The sequence below is a fragment of the Cuculus canorus genome, chromosome 1, assembly GCF_017976375.1.
Source record: "Cuculus canorus isolate bCucCan1 chromosome 1, bCucCan1.pri, whole genome shotgun sequence".
Lineage (NCBI taxonomy): Eukaryota > Metazoa > Chordata > Aves > Cuculiformes > Cuculidae > Cuculus > Cuculus canorus.
In genome coordinates, this window is record NC_071401.1 from 64,869,174 (window position 1) to 64,894,267 (window position 25,094).

General features: G+C 37.6%; 1 protein-coding gene across 1 annotated transcript in view; it reads right to left on the reverse strand.

The window, feature by feature from the left end:
* LOC128854170 (opsin-3-like) overlaps positions 1 to 25,094 on the reverse strand; it is an 88,461-nt gene that overhangs the window by 37,821 nt on the left and 25,546 nt on the right. The window contains exon 3 of the mRNA XM_054085059.1: positions 22,384 to 22,709. Coding sequence (XP_053941034.1) covers positions 22,384 to 22,709 — 326 coding nt within the window. The remainder of the gene's footprint in view (positions 1 to 22,383; positions 22,710 to 25,094) is intronic.

Genomic DNA, 25,094 nt, shown 5'->3' on the forward strand with positions numbered 1-25,094 from the left:
ATTGTTTCTGCCTTGTGAGTTCAGAGGCTGTATCTTCAGTGGCTCATCTAAATAACCAGAGAAGAACCAGAGCATGAGGTACTTTGGCTGATTTTTAGATCTACCTAGAATAAATACAGTTATTTTAACAAAAAAAGAAAAAAAAAAAAAAAAGACAAACAAAACCCAATCCCCCTAAACCTCAAACAATTACTTTTTCTAGTCAGAAGTTTGATTTCTTTCCCAAGAAAATAAAAAAAAAAAAAAACTCATACTGGAATCGGAGTTTTCATAATATTAGACGAAGGATTGGATGCTACAGGAGAAGATGACATAAAACCCTCTAATGAACAGATCAGGGAATAGGTAAGGAAAGAAGATACGATTAGACATGGAGAAAGAAACATTGATTTCTAGTGCATATTACGTAGTCTTTTCTACCGATTCCACCATGGAAGTTTTCCAAGCCTGCTGCTAGAGGCTATGCCTTTCTAGTGCTGCCCTTCCTAATGGCATTTACACCTTTGTTAGGAGAACCATCATGGCCTCAGATTGGGACCATTTACTTTGGCTATCCCTTTAACACTCCTTTGAGGATCAACTCCATGAAGCATCATTCTTCTTCACATTAGGGCCCACTAAAAAGGGAAGACAGTAGACCTATTAAACCTCTCAGTTAGAATAGACACACACTGCCAGAAACCTTGTCTAAGAGGGGAGAATCCTGTTCACTGTGGGCAGCCAGATATTGTTCCACATGAAAACAAGATGTAGGAAATCATAGCTGGGAGTGATTTGTCCAAGCCCGCAATGCTCACAATCATTGTGCCTTGAGAAAGGTGAACTTCACCATTTGCAGACATTCATAAACTTCCACAGCTTTTACAGGATTTTTAAGACACGGTACCCCCATAACGGACAAGATGACACCAGAAAAACAGGTGTAAATGATGGGAAGGATTCTGAAATTGTCAGATACAGTGTAAGGCAGCTGGAGGGCAGCAATATGACAGAAAGAAAGGGATCAGAAAAACAAGTTCTGGAGTACCAAATCTCAAAATGGTGACCAGAGCCTGTCCATGTCCAGTTGACCTGGAGACATGTGAGATAGAGTATTTGTATGTTCTTAACATAGGCTTGTGATACACAATCAGATATAAGTAAGAACAGACTACAGCTCCTATGAAATACAGAAAAGATGGGAAGCTGCATTTTAAATACTATTCCTCGTTAGAATTATGAACAAGACCAACAAAAATAAGATGCTTTCTTGAATGAGTCAAATCATTCTCGTTTTCCAAATGCCTACAACTTCAAAGGATGGGTTTGCTAACAGACTTTCAATTTCTACCCCACGTATCCTCTCTAAAGGACTGTGTGGAAGCAATGATGCATGAACACTGAAGTTATTGATATATATATGATATATATAATATGAAGTTATTGATATATATGAGGGATGATATAAAGGCCATTTTTTCTTTGTTTCAGTTTGACACCAAATCATGATTTAGTGAAGCCATCTAGATATCTTCCCTGCAGAGTCAGAAACATAACTAAAAAACAGAGCAAAGGACTACGACAAAACATATGTTTCTTATAGTAACATGTCTATGACACAATTTTTTATGTCCATATTAAGCCAAATTTTGTCCTTTGTCTGTCTTCTGAAGTTGTACATAATACTCGAAATAGAAGAAAATGCATGTTTTCTGATGAAGCAGAAACACCAAAATGTGCATCACAAAGTATAGTAAGCATCAGAAAGTAATCTAACTAACTGACAACAAATAACAAATATTACAGAGGTAGCCTTCTGCAAAATTTTGAGTTATAGCTGTTGATGCATACTAAAAAATCTGGCAATCTAAAACTTTATTTTACTTTCTCAGATACATATTAAAATAAACAGCAGCTGGTAGAGGTAAAGAACTGAATTTATCTGCTTTTTCACCATTTCATTTTCATATTTCCATAAACTGCTCCAGTAATGCAAAATTCATGTTACCTTGATGAATTTGGTTTACAGTCTTTGCAAATAAATGTTAGGAATGCCATAAATTTTAATGGATTTAAAATCATACAGCCAGAGGGCTGGAAGGATTCTTAAAAGATCCGGTGATGTCATCTTTCCCTGCTTCCCCAGTACGTACTTTAATGCAGATTAGCATTCCTCAACAAGCTTGAGAATTACTGACTCATCGAAGGATATTTCATATCCCTGAAAAACCTGTTCCCTGATTATATACTTATGTCCTTACAAACCTTTCAGTAGTACCTTATCTAAACTTTCATATCTATAAATTGTTTCCTTTTGTCTCTCCATTAGAATAAGTGTGTGTAAACCAAATTGCTCACAATCTGTCCCATGGTAAGAGCTATTCTGTTTGCAAAGGTGTCGTGTACCCAAACCCACAAACTGTTTGTGTGTCACTATTCAAATTAGATCTCTTAGCCTGTACTGGTTCCCAACCTGTGTTTATCTATCCTGTATGATTTCTCCCATCTAAGCAAAATTCTGCACTTGCCTTCACCAATCCTGATCTTCAGCAACGGTTTTAGACATAGATTCCTACCGTATCATCCAAACTGGCAATGAAAATGCCAAAAGCACTTGACAGATCTCTGCGAAATGGGCACCTTACAGAGCCTCCTTTAAGACAGTATTTCCCTAGTTGTTAAGAGCATGTCATGTAACGGGAGTTATATCACAATGACATTTTCTCTTCTATCCATTAGAGCAGGTTACCTGTGCAAAATGAAAATGAGTACAGTTCATTTTCACTAACTTCGGACCAACCCATGTTGGCAGTGCTGACCCAGAACACGCAACTGCAAAGAGACCAAAACCTTTTTTAAGAGTAGTGAGAGAAAGAAAAAACTTTAAAAAAAAAAAGAAATAAAAAACCCTTTACTTCTTGCTTGGTGTGGCCCAAATGTTAATTAAAGGGGTACGTATAAAAAGGAGGTAGCTCAAAATGTCCACTTAACAGGATCTTTGGGAAACAAAACTCCTTGGCTGACATTTCTGCAGTAAATTCTTAGACTGTTGGATAGCAAAGATGGTCTTCTTCTAGAAATCCTTATTTTCCATAACTGGTAGGATTGCTCTTTCTTGTCATGGATGGACATCATCTCCATCTCTATTTCTTAAATAACATGAACAGTTTAAGCACTAAGATGTTCTTTGAATGTAAGAAAAACAAGAAGCCAGACTGAAAATTAGTGGGATCATGTGGTGATCAGGGTGTGAAAGATGTACTCAGGGTTGAGAAGGCTCTAGGACAGAAGTGCCATAAATTCCTTGCATCAGTCTTCACTTCCAAAGATGTTAGGAAGATCATGTGAATTCTTTGTAACAGATATATTAGAGGACTTAGATCAGTTGGCGGTAAAAATGCAAGGAGTACTAGACCAAATAAATATATTAGTGAATGCTAGAGAACCAGAGGGGAATGGGCTGCAGAGAGGGGCCAGGTTTGCACACAACTCCTAGATAGCATCTGCCATAGTCACTCCCAGGAACAGATCACCAGGGTGATGGATCACTGCTAGACCATCGCTGTGCTCCAGGGGGATCACCAGGGGAAGTGCATACAGAATTCAGCATAGACAACAACGGTCTCATCACAGACTTTGCCTTACTATGCTTGTATGAAAAAAAAAATAATTTGTATGAAAAAATTTGCAGGAACACTTCAGCTATCAGTGTCTTAAGATTTTTCTGGATCTCTAAGATGAAACCCCTTCCACAATCTACTTGTATTCCTGAATAACAAATGTGACATTTGTCACCTTATGCCGAAGAGGCACTCCTGACTTCATCATTTACTTCACCACCTACACTTCATCATTTACTTCACCACCTACACATACTTACTTGTTCCTAGAATGACTTTTTTTATGCGTTCAGTATTGACACCAAGGAAATAAATTAAACCTCCTCTGATGGCAATAGCCATGACTATTTCATCTCGTAGACGTATAATGAAGAGGACAGACAAAAACAGACTTTGGAAAGATGTTTTGTTTTCCTCTCAAAGATATTTTTGTGCAACTAACTTGAAGATGAGGTTAGGCAACTGCTAAGCCTATCAACGTCAGGTAATTGTTAAAATTGCCCATAGCACATAGCATTCACCCGAGAAGGGGGTACCTACAGAATATTTGGGGCTGATGCTGCACCAGACTGCCACTGGTCTTCACTGAAACAAAGTTCACCAAGCTCGCTTCAAGGCAGGTCAGTGATTTCTACAGAGACACCAGCATCACTCAGGGAAGAAGTGGCAGTTTTATAGTGCTAATAGCACAGCTAGAGACCTACTGGCATTTCTAGGACAGTGCTAAGCATTTCTAGAAGTGATGAGCTGTGTTAACTTAACCACACTCAGATAAATCCTTGCCATTTCTCTGCAGAAAGAACATGATACAGATAGTGCTGAAGCGCAATTGTAAATTATACTGACACTGAATTATGGTGTTGATAAGGCAGAGAAATACATTACATGTTAAAAGTAAAATGTGCAACTTTGCAAAAATTAGTTAGTTGGCAAACTCCATTTGAGTTTTATCTGTGAACTGTAATCATATGTAAAGTAAAACACAGGAGACAACTGGTTTCTGATAGGCTTACTCACTTTGGAAGAAAACAGTGAAAACCACCAATAGCGCATCACATTGCCTTGTCTTTGGTACTACTGATTCTTTTGAATAGTGACAGCTCCAAGTGCTCTGAGCTTGTAAATTAGCATTATTAGGGGAAAAAAAAAAAACCCAATTTCAGTAAGGAAAAGGCTACAGTAATCTCCTAAAAGATGACTAGGATAGAAGACAGCTGTTACTGGAACTTTAAATCTAAATAATGTTGGGTTTCCCTCAAATTTGTTTTTAGTTTGTGGAGGGATACAGCAAGTTTGAGGAGCTTAGTTTGAAGAGTATAGCCAGTGCATTACTTTATTGCTGTTACTCTGCTGCTGTACAAAAGGTAGCGTTTTTATAAATTATTCTGCAAGTAGTGCAGATTTGTGGGCTGTAGGGGAACAAGAAGAATAACACAATAGTGATGGCAACTGAAAACAATCAATACCCATTCCGAATTTTGCATCCAAGCAGAAAATTTCCTACCACACTGTAACGGTACATTTGAGCTATTTGCTACACATTCTCACAACCCCAAAAGGAGAGACCTAAGGGTACAACAGCAGAGTTTTATGAATTAAAAATAGATGACGGCTATTTTTTAGCATACACTAGTATTTCTATGAGGTGATTAAAAGCCTGTAGGAGTGAGGTGGCAGTTTAGCAGCTGAAAAAATGGTGGAAAGGAGGAGAAAAGGGAGATGGAAAGAGAGAGGAAAAGGGAGGAGGAAAGGGAGAGAGAGAGAGAGGACAGGGAGAGGGGAAAGAGAAATGGGGAAAAGGGAAATGGGAAAGAGGAAAGGGGAATGGGGAAAGGGAAAAGGGGAAAGAGAAGGGGAATGATTAACTCTGTGTGAGACAGTCAGCTCTTGCTTGTGCTTACGGAGTTACACATGGAAATTCAGAGCTGACACCTATCTTCTGAAACACTACCCATAAATGTGGGAAGTCAGTGGGACTGTACACCACTCAGGCCCTTTTCCAGCTTTGATCTGGTATTTCAGGTTTAAGAAGTTGAGTATCCCCTCCTAGGCTTCTTGTTCCGAAAAAAAAAAATAAAAATTCTTTTTAATCCCGGTTTGTTATTCTTAGTGATTAAGTGACTGGTCAGATCAGTCAACACCAGTTATGCCTGTTATCTTTTCCTCTACAAACGGGATATTGAAAAAGAAGGAATGTGACCGTATGAGTCTACATCCTGTTTGCTTGTTGATTATTTATTTTATTTAAAGGATTGGAAAAATTCATCATAAGTTTTACTTTAAAGATAAAGGAAATGCTAAAATGCATCTCTGCCATTTTCCTAATCAGTTACCTAAACTCATTTTGAAATGAATTTTCTCTGCTGAGATGAAAAAGTCAGTGCATTAAATCCTTCAAGGAGAAATCTTTTATTTTAAATATTTCAATAAATAGGCTTGGTCACAAAGAATCAATTAGAAAACAAGTAGGAAATTTCAGTAAATAAATACTATTTTACATTATATGTAATCTGGAATGACATGTCTACTTAACATTGTGATAACTTTCCAGTTCACCATAGAAAATGCCAAGACTAAAGGATTTCATACAGTACTTGGTAACCAATGCCATGAAACTGAAGTGAGGAAAAAAAAGCATTTTCAAAATAAAGGTTGTACTTTTTATCAATTGCAGTGATTAACCACTGAACTAAGCTTTCCAGAAAAGTAGTAGGAACTTAATCGCCTTAAATTAAGTATGTATGCACTTCTGTATGTTGGACCTGTCCTTTGTCAGACGTATTAGTTTGAATGTGGAGGAACTCAGAGATCTGGCTAAAGGTTGAAAGACTAGCTAATCTAAGAATCCTTTCTGGAGTTTAATTCTTAGAAATCTGTATAAAAGATTGCTAAACAAGATCTGTGAGCATAATGTGAACAATAACTAAACAAAACCAACACCAAATATAAGACAGAAACCCCATCTTAAAGAAGCAGAGCTTCTTAAGCTTTCTTTTCCTTTGTAGGTTATTTTTCAGAAACTGAAGAGAGCTTAAGTGAAAAGAAGTGATTATGTTTAGAATCACAAATAAAGCTAATTGTAAATATTGTCTAATTACTATGATTTAGCCTGGAAGGTGATTGAGATCAATGAATCTTATAATAAAAAATCTATTTACATGACAATGTCTTTTGTCACTTGTATGGCAGAGTTTGACACATAGCCTGTCCAGAAGGATTATCAGTGTACCACAGCTCGTAAAAACCTCTAGGTTCTCATAGCAGCTGTTTTAGTTTAATGAGCAACCTTTTCTCCTTGTATATCCTAGCAATCCCTCTCTATGTGTACACGTATGTTACATGCACCAGAATGAAAGACAAAGAGTCAAGATGTGGAACTATGCTGAAATGTACCACCACAACTGAAAGATAATAATTTTTGAAACTCTAAGGATGTTTCTCTCACTGTTTAATTTCTCCTTGAAAGCTACTTCTGTAGCTCTGATTGCACTTGTCACCCTTTTTTGTGTCTTTTCTGTTTCTCCTATATCCTTTTCAAACAGGTGACCAGAATTCCTCGCAATATTCAAGCTTATACCGTGATCAAACAACATTGGGGATGTTTCTCTCAATCCCTTTCCTACTACTTTCTAATGTCTTACTTATTCTTCTGATTTTTCTGAGCAGGATTTTTCATTAAATTACTCAAACTGACTCTACGATCTCTTTGTTGAGTGACAACTGAGATCCTTTCATCATATATGTATTTACATATATGTGCTGTATGCTACAGTTACTCTTCTCCGTAGAAATTACTGCACCTCAGGTTCTGTTATCACCTACTGCTTTCACAAGCCATGCAAATTCTGTTCTCCTCCAGCAGCATCACGCATGGCATCGTCCACCCCAGTCTTGATCTATGACACCAATGCCAAAGCCATTATACTTCTTCTGAGTTTCTTGCTTCAGACAATCTTTGTTGGCCATCATCCCTTGCTTTCGCAATAAACTGCACTCATTTCACAGCTGATGACCTCCATGAGTATTTACTATAATAACTGTTTGTTTTCACATCTGCTAAAGGGGGTTGTAACAGAACTGTTGGGGATGTCACACACTGGTGATGGAGATCTGCATCCCTGCATACAGCAAGTAATCAAATTCTTGTTTCGCTTTCTCAGTCTGCAAATTAATACTACTCTCAATCGCAAAACATGTCCTTTATCTTCCAAGGAAGAGGTTGGCACTATTATAATATTATTTTACAGCCTAATTTGCTCTAGATTTGCTGGTTTTGACAATTACATCCAGGAAAAGCAATACAAGTATTTTAACTCTAGATTTCCTTCTAATTCCAATTTCAAGGGGTCCAACACATGTCTGGGACAGTTAGTACCAAGACAGAAGCTTCTCTAGCAATGAATCATTAATAAGCATGAGTCCTTGAAGTCAGTATTTGTTAATATGGATACTGCAAATTCAGCTCACTTTTCAGCAACACTTTTCATGTCTGAGTTTTGTGACAGAACAATCCTTCAGAGCGCAATAATTAGGAATGGATATAGTCATAGACAGTACGAAGCCTGTCCAGTGTGAATTTTATCACTTCAGAGAGAAAAGGGTGATGTAGTCTTATGAAAATCCACTGTTCTTTTGGGAAGACCAAAACTAATCGGTCTTTCCAGAAGATCTCGGCCTCCCTAAGGAAAGGTCAAAGTAAAAAGAATACTGAGTTAACAAGATGATTCAGCAGGCTGGAATCTTATTTCTTTTAACTTGACATTTAGACTGAATTAACATCCTGAACTTACTCAGCAAGCAACAGAGCTCAAAGCAAATCCATTTAGTTTTACATTGAGAAAATCCAAAATGTGCCAGGCTGACATGACTAAGGACCTACTGAGCCTTGACCATCCTAGAGCATGGAAGCATGAGCAGGGCAACATGCCAAAAGAAAAGACTCCCAGAAGTGGCATGCAATTAATAAAAGGCCAAGGCCAGATTGCCAACCACAGGTACAAATTTTCTTCATAAAGAGCTTAAAGATTGATGCAGAAAGGCCAGGCTGAGAGGATGTGAAAGTCAGTTCTTTCAACTTGACATTTAGACTGAATTAATATCCTGAACTTGCTCAGCAAGTGAGAGAAAGAAAAGTATCAGGTAAGGCTTTTAGTGAGTGCTTGCAAGCCACAGCAACAGAGAAACTAGAAAGCAGTATCCAGGTAAATCAGTTCAGTGAACTTTCCCAGAGACAAGTGCTTTTAAAGGCCAAGCTCCTACCGAAGGCATCAGAGCAGACTAGAGTGCTACAGGTGTTTAACTAGGGATAGCTACAATCAGAAACTAGTCGCAATACTCATCCTATTTTCTGTGTGAGACAATGACTTTTATGCAGTGTTTTACAGACTTATAATTAACTTTTAAACGTGCTTAACGGGATTGTTAATAGAAATGAAAAAAAGCATATGCTTCAGTGTCTTCTAGGTAGGGAAAGCTCCACTCATCATAGCTCCATTATTTTTTTAATTTAGCCTCAGAATACTTATGAATTTCCTTCTTTTCTGCTTCTGTGAAGGTTGGTTTTATACAAACTTATTTGTATTTAATATTTAATAGGCAAGCTATAAGTAGCAAGATCTCAGCTAAATGGAAATTTCTTTTCCCATATGTCTGGGGCAGTTTCAGGTGAGGTGTTAGATTACCAGATAAAATGGATGTTATGGCCTTCTAAACACATCACTGTTGTGCCTCTTCTGCCTCATGCGTGACTAGAAACAAAAGCTGTACTATATTACTGAGATCTCCTTAGTAAGCACTCTACATGCCTTTTATTATCTGAGAAGCTGTTTAGTTGACAGATCTCCCATTTGAATTTAGATTACCACTCTTAACACAGTAGAAGGTCTGGAATATACCCTAAAGACAGCCCAAGCACATACTCAGCTGTGATTAATCTCACTGCTTAGCAGATGTCAGTTGTACTACTAAAAGTCAAACAATCATCCATCCATTGTAAACTCAGCTGACTCTACCTCCAGCCAGAGACAGGTGTTCATTGTTTTACGATGCATGTGGTGTAGATGTTTTAAAAGAAAAATGATGTGAGAAAAGATGCTAATGAACAGGAAAGTGAAGTCTCAGACCCCTAAATCTTAAAAATTAAGAGTGAATGTTCATTCTTTTTACTTTCACATCTTCTAACAACAAAGGAAGAATTAATTAAGGCTACAAAGGGGACAGTTGTTAAGTTACAGTGAAAAGTGTATGAAATAGAAGAGCTGGAGAATGATCAGATTAAGCATCACCCTCTTAAAAATAATTTAAGAAATAGATTAATACATCATATGCATAATTCTCCTATGGAAAGACTGGCTACTTATAATCTCATCTTTTTTCCATATCATTTACCTGTCCAGAAGAATACTGATTTACTGCAGGTGGTTTCCTGAGATCTTCAAGTTGAAGATCTCCCCAATGAAGCAGTTGAAGAGTACATCTGATGACTGCATTACTAACAAAGAGAAATTCAAATAACATACATGCCTGATAAGAAGAGATGTAAAACTCTCAATGTGGTGTTATAGCCCAGTATAATTTCTCCAGGAAAGGTTCAGACAAGTGCTCCTTCGGTGAAGGAGGCTCCCTGTAAAACTAAAGTGTCAGGTGCAAAATGGGAAGTGTCTGAACAGTTATCTTTTTTCTTCCAGCAGGACCAGATGTTTTGAAGACCCATGTGTACCTAATTAAAACAAAAAGCCTCAGAAGCCTCTACTCTAAATACCTCAAAAGGACTGTTCTGACTCTGCTGGAAGCTATTCTCTGTTTGGATGCAGTGTATTCTCCCCAGACCCGCCCAGGTGCAACTGCCTGGCCCATACAACCTGCTCTGACTCTTTGCGGCTGTCAAGGCAGTAGCATTGCTCCCCTCCTCTCACTCCAGCCATGCCCTACCCCCTTTTCCTCCTGCCTTTCATGCAAAAAAACAATTAATTTTCAGCCAGATGATTGCTCCAGTGTTTAATCCACTGGGTATTGAGTCCCGTAGGATTATCTTCTATAAAGGCTAGTAATTAAAGGCGCTCAGAGTATTGCCAATCTATTTTCATTGACTCACATTAATAAAATGCCGCCTTAAATACAAGTCTCTGTGTTTGAAGTATTATTGGCCCTATTTCTGCCACTATTTTTCAGCTTTAACAGGCCCATTGAAATAAGTACAGCCAGCTGCATAGTAAGATACTTGTAAATTCAAGTATGACCCCAATGTTAATCTACTACAGCGCACAGAAGCTAATTTCCACTGACTCACTGTGAGATAGAGCCAAGTAGCGTGCAAAAACCAACAATTTAGTAAAGAGGAAGAAGTCCATAAATTATCCTACCTGTTTATTTTAATAACAATGGGAAAAAAAACCCAAGAATAAGTAAAAAAAAATCACCCTATAATAATACTGATTTGACTGTATAATTGTGACAGAATGTATAATTAGAACATGGAAATTAGTGTGACTTTTCAATACTTCTTTGCCATAAAACTGCATGCCAGTATTTGCACCTTTACCCTTGGGCAGCCTGGTCCAGTGCGACGTGTCCCTGCCCATTCCAGGGGGATTGGAACAGGATGATCTTTACCGTCCCTTCCAACCCAAACTACTCTATGATTCTATGAATATGAGAGCCGCACACATCATGTCATGCATACTTAACAAGATGGTATAGATAGAGATGGGGGGGGAAAAGGTTTGGGTAGAACCACAGAAACTCTCTTGGCATTTTATAAGCAGGCTGCATTGTACCAACAGAAGTGTTTCATTTGCAAAGAGGCAAATTACAGATCAGTTAAGGTCAAAATTTTTCCTAGTTTGACAGTTTTACACTGAGAAACTGATTCACAAAAATTAAACTTCCTGTGGAACGTACAAATTTGAGACATTTCTAGTGGTACCAATTTTTTCCTGAGCTTCTCTCTTATTGCTTGGCAATATGCCGCAACAGAGATCTAAAATGCCTGATCTTTTAGTGCCCAGTTACATCACAGAGCTATTTTATTGAAGGTGTTGGATCTCACAGGCAGTTTAGCGCATCAGCTCCAAGGATTTTCAGGACCTTTTATTTCACATCATTTTGGCTAAGCAACTGCTGTACAAGAGCACCAGGGCCCTGAGTAGTTTCAGGGTCAAGAGGAGATTATTTTGTTATAACAACTAAATGTCCCAGTGGAGGATTATGTCAAAATAAAACACTGCAGATTTTCCGATCTGTAAAAAGTATTGAGCTTAAGATTTACCCTCTCCCCTTATTCAAGACAAAAAATCTCTTCATCAAAAATCTCAAACTGGGAAAAGACCAGAAAGTCTATTTCCCAACCAGTCTCATTTATAAATAGTATCCACAACTGCCTGAAGTCAAGGAAGAAAGCAAGAAACTTAGACTCTCAGGTGCTCATATGGAACCTTTTAATACAACAAGCTTCCTTTAAGGAAGAAATTTCCAATTTTCTTAACATACACATTAATAATAAAAGTGAAATTAAACCTTGCTGGAAAAGAAAGACATAGAGTAGGCACATTTTTTTAAAAGCATGAATGCCTTATGTCTATACTACTAAAAAAAACACTTCACAAAGTGAGACAAAGCTCTTGTCACCAATCGTCCATCCTTCTTAACTGCTGGTAAGAACTTTGAACACTGTGTTCAGTTTTGGGCCCATCACTTCATGGAAAGATATTAAGGTGCTGAAGCATGTGCAAAGAACAGCAATGAAGCTGGTGAAGGATCTGGAGAAGTATTATGAGGAGCAGCTGAGGGAACTGGGGCAGCTTAGCTTGGAGGAAAGGTGGCTAAGAGGACACCTTATCACTCTTTACAACTATCTGAAAGGAAGTGGTAGCAATGTGGGTGTCACTCTCTTCTTCCAAGTAACAAGTGATAGGACAAGAGGAAATGGCCTCAAGTTGCACCAGGGTGGGGGTTGGGGCTTAGACTGGATAATAGGAAAAATTTCTTCACTGAAAGGGTTGCCAAGAATTGAAACTGGCTGCTCAGGAAAGTGGTTGAGTCAGTATCCCTGGAGGTATTTAGAAGACATGTAGAAGTGGTGCTTAGTGACATGGTTTAGTGGGACTTGCCAGCGTCAGGCTTACAGTTGGACTCGATGATCTTAAAGGTTTTTTTTCCAACCTAAAGGATTCTACGATATAATCTGTTATATTCATATTACATTTGGGTTTACCTCCACTGCAAATCAATGTAGGTTTCAGAGAGGAAGCATACACACACCATTTAAGTCTATCTCTTTAGCGAGGTATTCACTAGCAAAAAATGAAGGACATAATAGGTGAAGAATATGAGTAGTAGTTTAGCAAAATGAGTATCCACAGGTAGGTTAGCCCACCTTAGCTTCAGTCAGGTTAAGCTGAAGTTATAAGATTTTTTTCCTTCTATTACTGACAATGCATACAGCCTCAGGTACTGTATCTTGAGCTCTCAAGATTTTCAGCAGTGAAAGAGGGGATAAAACAAGGAACCAATGAAAGGTAATAGCTATTACAAACAGCGGTGGCCAAATCCTATAGTTGCAAGTAACATACCACTAATGTGGAGGTTTGCTCCACCACGAAAAAAGCAGAACTACAATTTGGACTGTGACTGAAGGCTTTGCTATATATGTTACGGCTAACATGCAGTGAACCAAGACCTTCCAGTTTGACTTCCCAGCTAGACAGCACTGGCAGGGGACTGCCATAAGAATGCTCACACAATGGTTAACGTGAAATCAAAAGTGTGGTGTTCACCAGAGAAAGAAGCCCCTGGGCATTGCACATTTGTTCTTTTTTCCACTGCATGGCAGCGTCCCTTTGCAGATACAGCCTCAGAAGTGTTTCTCTGTGGGATAATGCCACAGTGCTACACATAGAACAATTAATTTTGCTCCAAGTCTTCTACCAGGGATTCTGCCTGCAGTCACAGGTTGGTCTCTTAAGTGGAGCTAAATTACAAGAGAGTAAGTGTGGCTCATTTCTCAGTGCAGAAATGTAAGTACACAAAAACATGTTCTTTACCCTGCAGAACACCCTTCTGTACATTTAACCTTTTGATTTTATAACTGGTGAACAAACAAAATATCTTATACTTTCACCTACTGGGAAAAACCTTTACTAAACCACTGCCCAAACTGAGACATCAGGAGTGCTCGATATTGATGTACACCATTTGCTGTAAACCAAAAGACTTGTGAGAACACAGCCTATTCTTTATGGATATAATGTATCCAGAGATTAAAGCATCAGATCTTAAATTTCCATTAGCTTTTTATTAAAGATTGTGACAGGCTTATTTCCTCCCTAGTTTATCTAAAGAATGAAAAATGGCAACCTCAATGAAATCCTATTTTCTGAATAGCCATTAACTTGATTTACAATGAATTTGTACAGTACCTGATTTATGCCAATGTTGAATCACTGCTTCTCTGCAAAATACAAACAATTAACTAATGATTTATACTTACGCAAGCACAGGGGAAAGAAGATCATAATCTTTTCTCATGGCTGTTTCCCTTCCAGCATGCCCAGACCTCAAAAAATGAAGACTAATCTGGTCACATCTGCTTCAACAGGCTGCTGACACTTTTTAATTAGAAACACAGAGAACAACCCTGACTGAACATACCCATCACCCACGAGTTAGATATGTGTCTATGCAAGACCTGACATCAGCTGATGTCTCTAAACACTTTGAAAGGTATTTTACATTGGATTGACTCACTGTACCTTCACTCTATACACAAAGAAAGATCGTTAGTTATCTCCTCTATTTCTATGGGTATCATAGGGTTTCACATTTTTCCTTACTGTTACAGAAAACATCAGATTCTGTGCCCTTGGGACAGACTCTTTAAATAAAAAATAGTATTAATGTAGTGCACATAACTGAAATATTTTTACAGTGGAAAGCAGTGAACCCTAAATTCAATGCTGTCTTTACAGTGACTTCATTATAGCTACATAACTGCCTTTTCACCTCCTGGGCAAACCCTAATAGTTAAGAAAGAGTGCAAGAATAAGTCAGCCTTTTATAAAACTAAGCATGGTCATAAATCTTCCTCTGAGCTAATCAAAACAACTTTTTATTCCAGCAGGCTTCTCATTAAAAATAAATAAATAAATAAGCAACTAACAGGAATGATGAGTATTGCTTTGTTGGAATATCCTTGAATAGAAATGTAACAATAGAACTGTCTGAAATGTGAAATGCTGACATTTGAAAGTGAAAACAAGCATTTTTAAAATCTTCATGAAATGAATGGCAAAATTCAGTGTCAAAATGCTACAGATTTTGTTTCAATATTTATGCTTGTATATATATTATGACAAGGCATTAAATAACAATGACACAAAGTAATAATCATACCATTTTTACAAAAACAATGAAACCAGTTATTTTTTGTAAAAAAAAAATTATTGATACACTGTAACCTCTGTTCAAGATGAATACCTTTCCTTGTTTTGTTGTAATACAACAATTGACTTCTTTTAGTAGGACCCATCTTACATGTCTGCAGCTGATAAAAGTTGCAACTTTGGGAAAAACCTCCTTGGACATGACTTTCTTTCTCTATTCACTACAGAGAGAATGTAGACAAAAGAAATAGACTATATAGATACCAAAACTAACTTAAATTCTCACAGTTCTTAATATTACATGCTATCATCTGTACAAAACATTGGAAAATCTGTGTATATTCACAGAATTTTCAAACTGTCAAAAGAAGAAACTAAGGATATCTTCACTGAAAGAAGGAAGGAGAAAATCTATGTATGCTAAAAATGGCATAAGGATAAAGGAGAAAAAGGAAGCAATTGGAGTCATGGTCTTCAAAAGATGAAAGTGGTCACAAAAATTAGAAAAATTTTAAAGAGAAAAAGAGTTGATATGATAAGTTTATATTTTTGTAAGACCATTCACAGATTGTGACCTGATTCTAATAAAAATTACATATTCAACATAATTAACTTCTCATAGAATCATAACGTTGGAAAAGACCTTAGAGATCATCAGCTCTAACTGTACCCGTCTACTACTAAATCATGTCCCCAGGCACCACATCTACCCACTTTCTGAACACTTCCAGGAATGGTGATTCAACCACCTCCCTGGGCAGCCTCTGACAGTGCTTGAGTACCCTTTCTGTGAAGAAGTTTTTCCTAATGTCCAATCTAAACTTCCCCTGATGCACATTATGCCATCCCTCTTGTCCTGTCACCTATCACTTGGGCAAAGAGAGCAACACCCACCTTGCTACAACCTCCTTTCAGGTAGTTGTAGACAGCGTTAAGGTCTCCCCTCAGCCTCTTCCTCTTCAGGCTAAACAACCCCAGCTCGTGAAACAGTTAGAACAATGGGTTTCTATGCCTTTTTGCCTTCAAGTATTCCATGACTCTTTTAAATTTTTTTTTTTTAAATAGCTGTCCCAGATATCACCTCACCTACAGAATTCTGAGAAATTTTACCATGGCAGAAGCCAAAAAAAGGTGAGAGTAACCAGATCTTGAAAGAACTGATCACTGAAACATACTATATGCAGCCCAATGGAATTCAGTGCTCCTCATCTTTGAAATGACAAGAAAAAATTATCTAGAAATTCAGAGAAAACCTATTATATGGGAATGTCAATTGCTTATATATTATAAAACTGACTCTTCTAACAAAAATCCCAAACAAAACAATAAAACTGCATGTCCTGAGTGTTGTTATCACAGAATGTTCCTGTTTCCACAGAATCAAAAAAATGGTCTGTTACCAGCTTTGCCTTTTAGCTGTGCAGTGGCTTGTGCATACAGTATTCGATAAAGGTCAAACAACTGCCCAGTGAGGAAGTGCTGAATATTGACTGTGGTGTGCCAGTTGAAGCCTGTACAGAAAACTTGGAAATACTGATTTTGGTGATATTCTTGACGATGTTGGTTATAAGTGATGTGATTCCATTACTTTGTAACATTTGATAATCCAGCAGACCCCTTTCATTACATTTTGCTAGGATTTATTCCAATTCTCTCAGCCTAACATGAGACTTACATTTCAATTAAGTTCCCATCTCCTCATGATGTTGTGACAGAAAACATCTATCCATTCATATGCAAATCAAATCTCTTTTTGCTTGTGAACTATATGTAATTATTATGTGGGTAACACAAAGTTTAAAAAGGAAAGGCAAAGTCATCTGTCATTCTTCCTCTATACCACCAGAAGCTAGCAGAGAAAGTATACATGAAGACACAAAGGGCAGAATTGAAATTTATGAACACAGAGTAAAATACAAGATATGGCTGTCTAAAGAGTGTAGCTGACTGTCTGAGCATAGATGCAGTTAGGGTCAAACGTATTTGAAATTAAGTCAAATCCCATTTGAAATATATGAGCTACAGGAATCAAAGGACCAGATCTACATCATCTTCACCTGAACGACATTTCTTAGGAGTTCTTTGTTCCATTAAATAACTAGATAGATTTTTGAGCTTAGCTTCTAAAACAGGACCTATGACTACAAACCTGTTTTATTTAGGGCTTTTAAAAGATAGAGTCAATAGTACATAATTGCCTTACCAGTTTTCTCAACATAAGTCATAGCTTCAGTGCTGTCAAAGACAGTTTCAGAAAATGGAGTTTCTCTATAAATAGACATGAAGGAATGATGGAACAATTATTATTTTTCCATTCTAGTCTGTGTATTATGTGAATATAATTTCTTTTCAATTTAAAACATTGAGCATTCTGCCCTACTGTGGTCTTCCTACAAACAGTCATTTCAAATGAGCCGGAAAAGTGAAAACAGTCACAGGAGCAATACTTCTGCTTCATAATCCTGTCTTGAGTACTTTAATGGACATTGATGCAATAATTATTTTTATAGATATTTTTAACCATTCCAAACAGCACATATATAAAGCAGGATTAAGGAATCATAAGTCATAAAAATCTACATCTCATCTTCCATTTTCTCTCAGACTTTCTTTCTGGGCATGGGAGATTTCAAAACTACCACTGTCGTTAATATCCAATGCTTTAAAAATCTACTAGAGTCGAAATATAATCATACAGAATTCAAAATCTGTCTCTTCAGGTTTATAACAGAGTCACAATTTTAATTGGGAGCATTACTTCTTAAATAAGAGTCAGAAATACTTTTCCTCCACTAAATTTGGTGATTTGAAGTCTGGAACAGGAGTAAAAGAGAAAGGATCGGGTAACTCTCTGCAGTGTAACCCTGACTGCCCCTTTTCCCCTACAAGGTGACAAGACTCAGGAAGGTTCAGGGGATGGGATAAAAGAAGGTGATCTGGTTCTTCTATGACACACAGAAGTCAGAAATCATGTTGCACTTTTCAAAAGAAACAGCAAAAAATGCTGTAAAGGGACATAGGCAATTCCACTACCTGAATCCACATTTTGGTCACTAGTTAAACTAACAGTTTATGAGGAGCTAAGCATTAGTTGGTGTACCATGGGGTGGAGGAAAAGGCATTCTGGTAAAGCAAACTTCTATCTCATATGGGTTAGTCTATAAATTTTTACTGAATATCTTTTTCATCTTTTTTTTTTTTTTTTTTTACTCAAAAAACAAAGTCAAAGTAAAGCTGGGTAATGACAGGAAAGAACATCATAAATTGTTCTCCATCTCTACTTTTTCCTAGTTGTTTTCAAGTAAAAAGAAAAAACCCAACACATTAGTACTATCAGGTCAGGACACAAGTTCATCTACTCCAGAACCTCATGAGATGCGGTAAATGCTGGTTCCTTGCCCACTTTAACACAGTCTATTACACTGAGCAAGAACTGCGTGGCCAGATGTGTATTACACTCTGTGTTTAAGATTTTGTGCTCTGCTTACAATCCTTTTTATTGTTTTCAATGTCCTAGCTACATTCTATAAAGAGTTGCTGAGCTTTGTTCAGGCACAGCTTTCAATGAAATAAGACTGGCAATGAGATGAGCCAAGATGAGTCTCCATCAATCTGAAAACTTCTTGAAACAATGTTCTGGGACTCTTCTTGTCCTTGGGCAGGATTTCTGTGTGCAAGTGGGAGACAGTGCAGACTGAAGAGATCTCTTTCAAAAGTTTTACTAATTTTCATTAGGCTGGTTCATATGAGTTCTCTGGGCCCCTCGGTGGAGGATTTTAATCATATTGTGCCTTCTGTGCTACAGTGATCACAATGCTAATCTCTGTAATCCCACATTTGGGAGCCCATTTTTCAAAGCCTAAACAACTGACACTGACTTTATAAAGAACATTTTTTCCAGAGGGAATGCAATTGTAGAGTCATAGAGAAACATTATAAGCCAAAAACTGAAAAAAAAAAACCAAACCCATCCTAATTGCACTAGGATAAATAAACCATTCCCAGCTTCCTTCCCTTGTTCTGTAGAATGTGCATGAATAAAATACACATGAATAATATTTTGTGAAGGAGAAAACTTTGCCCCTTTCTACTTACAGGTATCAGATTCATAATCTCTAAGAGAAAACCTAAAGAAGAAACTGAATTTATGCACTTGCAGAAACGGAAGAACAGGTTTCATAAAAGCAGGAAACAATCAGCACGGCTGAAAATTTGCACTCAGGGAAGAAAAGTGTAATAAAAAAATTGTGGTTTTCTATGTCTTAAAATGTGCCAAGCTCTCTAATGGCTTCTGAAACCATAGTTTTTTCTTTGGCTCTGATTTTTGAGCATTATTTTTGTACCATCTCTGAAATAGTCTCACTATTCAGAGTTAGTATTTCCCTCTTCTGAGTGAGTCAGAAATGGATGACATCAAAGACCATCTGTAGAACCAAACTCAACAGTCCAGATAAAGCAATTCTGGAAAAAAAAAATATGCCTTTAAAAAAAAAAAAAACAAAAAAACAACCCCAAACTTGAGCAATTCCTAAGGGTCTTTCAGCCTGATAAATAGCAAGAGCTCTGAGATAATAGCAGTCATGTTGTAATGTTAACAGCAAATGCCATTAAACAGTATTATTCATACAAGGATACTATAGACCTGTAATTCCTTGAAAAGATGATCTTTTATAAAATCCTTGTATCTTTTACCATTACAGAGATTGTAGGTGACTTGAGAGGATCTATTAATGCCTTGAGTGACAAAATGCTACATCACCTGACTAAATTTAGAGAAGAAAAAGTGAAAAGCAGACCTATAATTACTGCCCCTGCAAAGAGAAAATGCAGGCACTGTGCCAATTCCTGCATTAACTATCCCAAATCTATTAAGATATTTTTTCCATCTCAATTAATTTACACTGCAGTAATAATAATGGCATAACTCCTGCACTCTTGATCTCAGGATCCAACACCATTAACGCTTCAATGCTGTAACATAAAAATGTCTACCTATCTTGGAAAAATATGAAATGCATATTTTGGAAAACCTACCAAGCAGCTGAAGCTGGGATAATACATTTACTATGTTTGCAGTGTCCCAGATTTCTTCTACTATATAACACAGAGGGTCACAGAAGGACTTTAATCTGTGAGACCAGAATATTGCAAGATCACGATTTTTTTTGCCCACATCAGAATTACAGCATTACAATAGATGTAGCAACCTCTCAAATTTTTTTTGATTGCCCTACCTACTCTTTATAGTTTTATGTAAGAACTACCGTATTTTTATTTGCATATTGCTCATCTCTTCCTCCGATCTGAAACACAATACACCTTAGCATTTCATAATCTATCCTCTTTTTTATACAATAGTTAAAGGACCTCAGACCAAAGGAAAAAAAAGTCTGTGTTTCAGTGCCTGTATCATGACACATTCTTTGGAAATTTATATATATATGCCCCAGGAATTTTACAAAATGCAAGATTTCGAGAGAGCACTGGAGACAGTTTCTGGTCCATCATAAAACACTGAGGACTGATGAGTTTTCTGACTGGGATTCTTTTCACTGAAATATAACTTACTAAGGATATATTTTACAAACACCAGGAAAGCATTAGAAGTTTTGTGTAACAATGTAGGGTTTAGCTATTCAAGACTTCACAATACTCAGGCAGCTGGTTTGACCCTTAGTCATAACAACTCTAAGAAGGAGATAGGATCTCATCCTCATTGGTGTTCCTTTGCGTTTAACAAGCATCAGTTCCCTAAGACTCCAACAAGTTATGCAAGTTCAAGTCTGGTTCTTTTTCACTTCCACCATTTACAAAATTTCTCAGGATCAGCTAACCTCAGCACCCCAGCGGCCTCCTTATCGCTCTGGACAGCATACAGAAGAGAGAGGATTGTGGAAATTGCTATTACTTCTCCCATTTTCTTTCTTTGGACAGTCAATTAATCTGTTAACTCAGTCTTCCACGCAAACTACCCAGACTTCATGTTAAATACAAAACGGCTATAGGTTTCACGTATGTTTTCTGTGATACTTGTTCTCTCAGCATCTTTGCCACACCTTCTTAAGACCCATCAGGCAGATCACCAAGATTACTACTACTTTTAATATAACTGATTTTTTTTAAAAAGGTGAATAAAATAACACAAGTCTACATTTAGAACGAGGAGCTAAAGCACGTGCTACAGAAGCTTCATCCATACAAGTATTTGCATGTTGTGAGTGACAGCTGTTGTCAGGCTGGGCAGTGGGGGCTGAAGGAAAGAACAGACAGCAGTTCAAGAAAGTTGTATCTTCTGCATATTATCAGTAACGCATGTTCCAAGATACTGCTTTCTTTAAGGTGATGACAAAGGATACTGCCATCCAGGCACCAGATACAGTCTGCAACTCCACTTTAATGGTTTAAAAACAAAGAAAATTGTTTTCCATACTACTATTGCACAGCATTAAGAGGAGGACTAATGTGATATTCATTAACGGGATTTTAATGGCACACTCAGCACTCAACTAGGAACAGATTTCCCATTTGGGCTTCAAGGGTTCTGAAAGTTTTGGCAAATCATGTAAAACGCACAACCTCAATTCTTTACAAATAAGCAAGAGCAAAATACATCCACTTTAATTCTGCATGAGAACCTCTATTCAGAGATTTACTAATTCTTTTTCCCCAATTTAACCTTTAGTTAATTCATCCGAACATTTTAGGGAATTGCTTTTCAGAGAGCACCTATACATTTATTCCTTTCTCATTATTTATCATTAAACCATTTAATTACTGTCCCAAGAGTATTCAATCTTCACAATGCCACACCTCTGGCAGGGTCTTTTGGAACATTCATTTTGGAATATCTGCAGTACACCTTAAAGCAGTCAGAGGAGCGTCATAGTACAAATAGTAGTGGTGGTGGTGGTAGTAGTATTTAAGGAAATATTTAAATGTGGCCCAGAATTACAAGGAAAAGCTGACCCTTGGGATAACTGCAAATTGCAATAGAATTCCATTACTGTAAAGTTAGGTCTCTACAGTTTAGGAAGCAGAAATTATTAAAATATCATCATCCAAACCCAGGAAGAAATGTTTGCATGGATGTCTTATTTATAGACAGGTAAACATGTGTGCTGGCTTCATTACAACAAAATCATCAGCCAGATATGCTGGTTTACATGGAACACTATTTCCAAATCACAAAATAAGTATCTATATGGATGCTATTTGGTTGTTCTGACTGGAACTTCAGGAGAATGAAAAAACTTGAAGACCTGTAACTTTCTTGAGGCTTTCTAAGATCTTTTTTATTTTATTTCACCGTGTTATATTAGTCTCTATGATCAGCACTTCAAAATTTCATAGAAGTGCAACATACGCCTCAGAGCAGTTTGCACTATCAACAGTGTACAGCTGCTTACCTGTTTAACAGCGTAAAGGAGTCGACCGTAGCAGTACATCATGACCATCACAGGGATGACCAAGCAGAATATGAAAAGGCAGATGATATAGGATGTGGACTCAGCTGATTCGGAGGACCAGCGTACTGAACAGCTTGTACCCGCACCTTCTATTCCATAACTGCTCCAACCAATCAGAGGGGGCACAGTCCACATCAGGGAATAAATCCATGAACCACCAACTGCCAGCAACGCCTTCTGGTAGTCAGCACTGCGCTTGTTGCACAGGGTGAGAGTGCTGTAGCGTTCATAGGACAGGACAGCCAGGGAGATCAGGGACACAATGCCTGCAATGAACCAAGCAATTTCAGTGCTTACTTTCATTATTTTGCACCGTATCCATTTAAACCCCAAGAAATAAGATGCTTTTCTGGTTATTACATATTTGAAGCAACAGTGAAAACTGTTTCCATTATTCTCTGTGCTTAAATCCTTACTAGATCTGGTTGCTCTGCCCATCATGTTAAATTTTGTTTAACTCATATTTATCTTTTATTGGAACGTTTTCATACTTGAGACTTATTCCTCTTCTAGGCAGTTTTTCAGATTTAGCTGGGTTAGTATTACCCAGGGGAAGCCCATTTTCTGCATGAGCTAATAAAATGTTGAAAGATTCCCTTTCTAAGAAGTATTCGATTTTCAACATCCATGAGCACTTTCAAATATTGCATTGACTTTTACGCACGTGAAAAGCTTTATATTCAAGATTGGGACCCCCAAAATGAAAGAAGCTTTTGCACTTCTGCCCCATCAGCTAGATATATCTTCAGTCTGACTACTCACATATGCCAACAACAACCTTTGGCATGACTCTGATATGGCAAGTTGTAACTTTATTTACAAACATATCACATAATCAAGTTAAAAAGAGATTTAGGTTAATATTGAGCCCTAGGCGTCAGAGACCAGTTATGTCTTCCAGTGGAAGATTAAAAAATCTGGGTTGTAGGACATTTCCACTCTTTCAAGGTTTGGGGTCCCAACTTTCTCTACAAATCTTTACGGACTGGCACAGCAGGTTCTTAGTCATGACTCAAGGTGTTTTGTTTTGTTTTTGTTTTTTGCTGTTTTCTGTTTCTGTTCTCTTTGCAGCTTCCTTATAGGTCTTGGTGACAACAACACTGAATACCAGTTCCCAGGATTTATGACAGAAGGAACTTTTTGGAAGAAATTCAACATCATCTTTTCCCATGATTTCCAGGCCTTTTCTTTTGATTCTGTAAGATAAAAAAAATCTGAATAGACCTACATCAGTCCAGCTCTTTCTAGGAATCTTTTTTTCTTGATCCTTGCCATTAGTAACAGCCAACTATACAGTAGCATCGAGATACACCCTGCCAAATTTTCTAATTGTGAGTGGTACTTCAGAGTGTCTTCATAGGAATCCACAGCTGTACTATCATTGTACCATTGAACTATCAGCTTCTCCTATAAGCCCTTCCCAGGCATGGAACAGAGGTGACTCAGACACTCCCCTGGGGATGGCACTGGGCAAAACACAAGGCACAGTAGGATATTCTCCCCAGGAACTGCATTTTGCTTCTCTTTCCCCTATGATTCAGTGACTTGTTTCCTAGATAAATGGATGCAGGTACAGCTATTCCTGCCACCCTGACAACAATTTGCAATTACTTTGTGCGGAGCTAGGCACAAAGGACCTGGAGGAACACAAGCACTGCTTGCTGCAATAGGATGTCTTATTTCTCAGGGGAAGAGAAGGCAAAAGGGTGTAAGGAGAAGACAACTTTTGATGAAGCAAATATCTTTCTTGTTAAAAGAGCTTACTAAATTATTTTCTGTATATTACTGGGAGGTCAGACCTAAAAAGTAGTAGCTGTAAAATGACACATCTCCACTAAATTCAATTTAATGACATAGTTTAAGAGTCTAACTTTAAACATAGTTTATGGCTAGACTACTTCAGAGGCAGTGGAGACTTTCTGATCATCCCTCATCTAATCTGATTTCCTACATAATACAGCTTTTAAAAGCCCATGGCCATAACATCTGCGTTAAACACTATCTCAATATGCGAAAAATATAGTAGGTTCTGAATTACAGACTCAAGAACAAAGAATTTACTGCTCTCTTCTCACTCCCAGCCCACACTTACTTATCTTCACTTTCTTAGCATTGCCTCTTTCCATGCTTTTATCTGCTTGACTAAAGAACTTATTGCTATCAATAATGTTTAGCTCACATAGCTACCTAAGGCAAAAATCCAGATTTTATGCTTGAAACTTAGGACTCAGTAAGGTGATCTAGATCTTTTTCTGCATTTTAGATTGGACCATCATAGACTAACAGAAAACCATCTTGGAAACAAGAAATATCCCTCTCCCTTCCCAGCTCAGTGCTCTACAGCAAGGTTATATTTTCTTGCTCTATTTCTGATGGCAACTGAGGGCACAATGTCCCTATTTTGAAGCAACAGCAGGTGAGACATTTTTTTGTTGAGAATATCCTACAGTCCTGTGGGTATGGTGTTGCCTAGAAAACCCAAATTTTGTATTTAAACTTCCCTAGCTCAGGGCTACTTGCTGCTTTAGCCATTGGGCTCTTAGGTGAAGTCTGGCTGCCAGCTCTGCCTGCTTGTCCCTGCGGCTTTGCCACCAACCAGCAGCTTCCTATGATGTGTACTGTTAAAATTTACAGCATTTGTCTAAATTTCC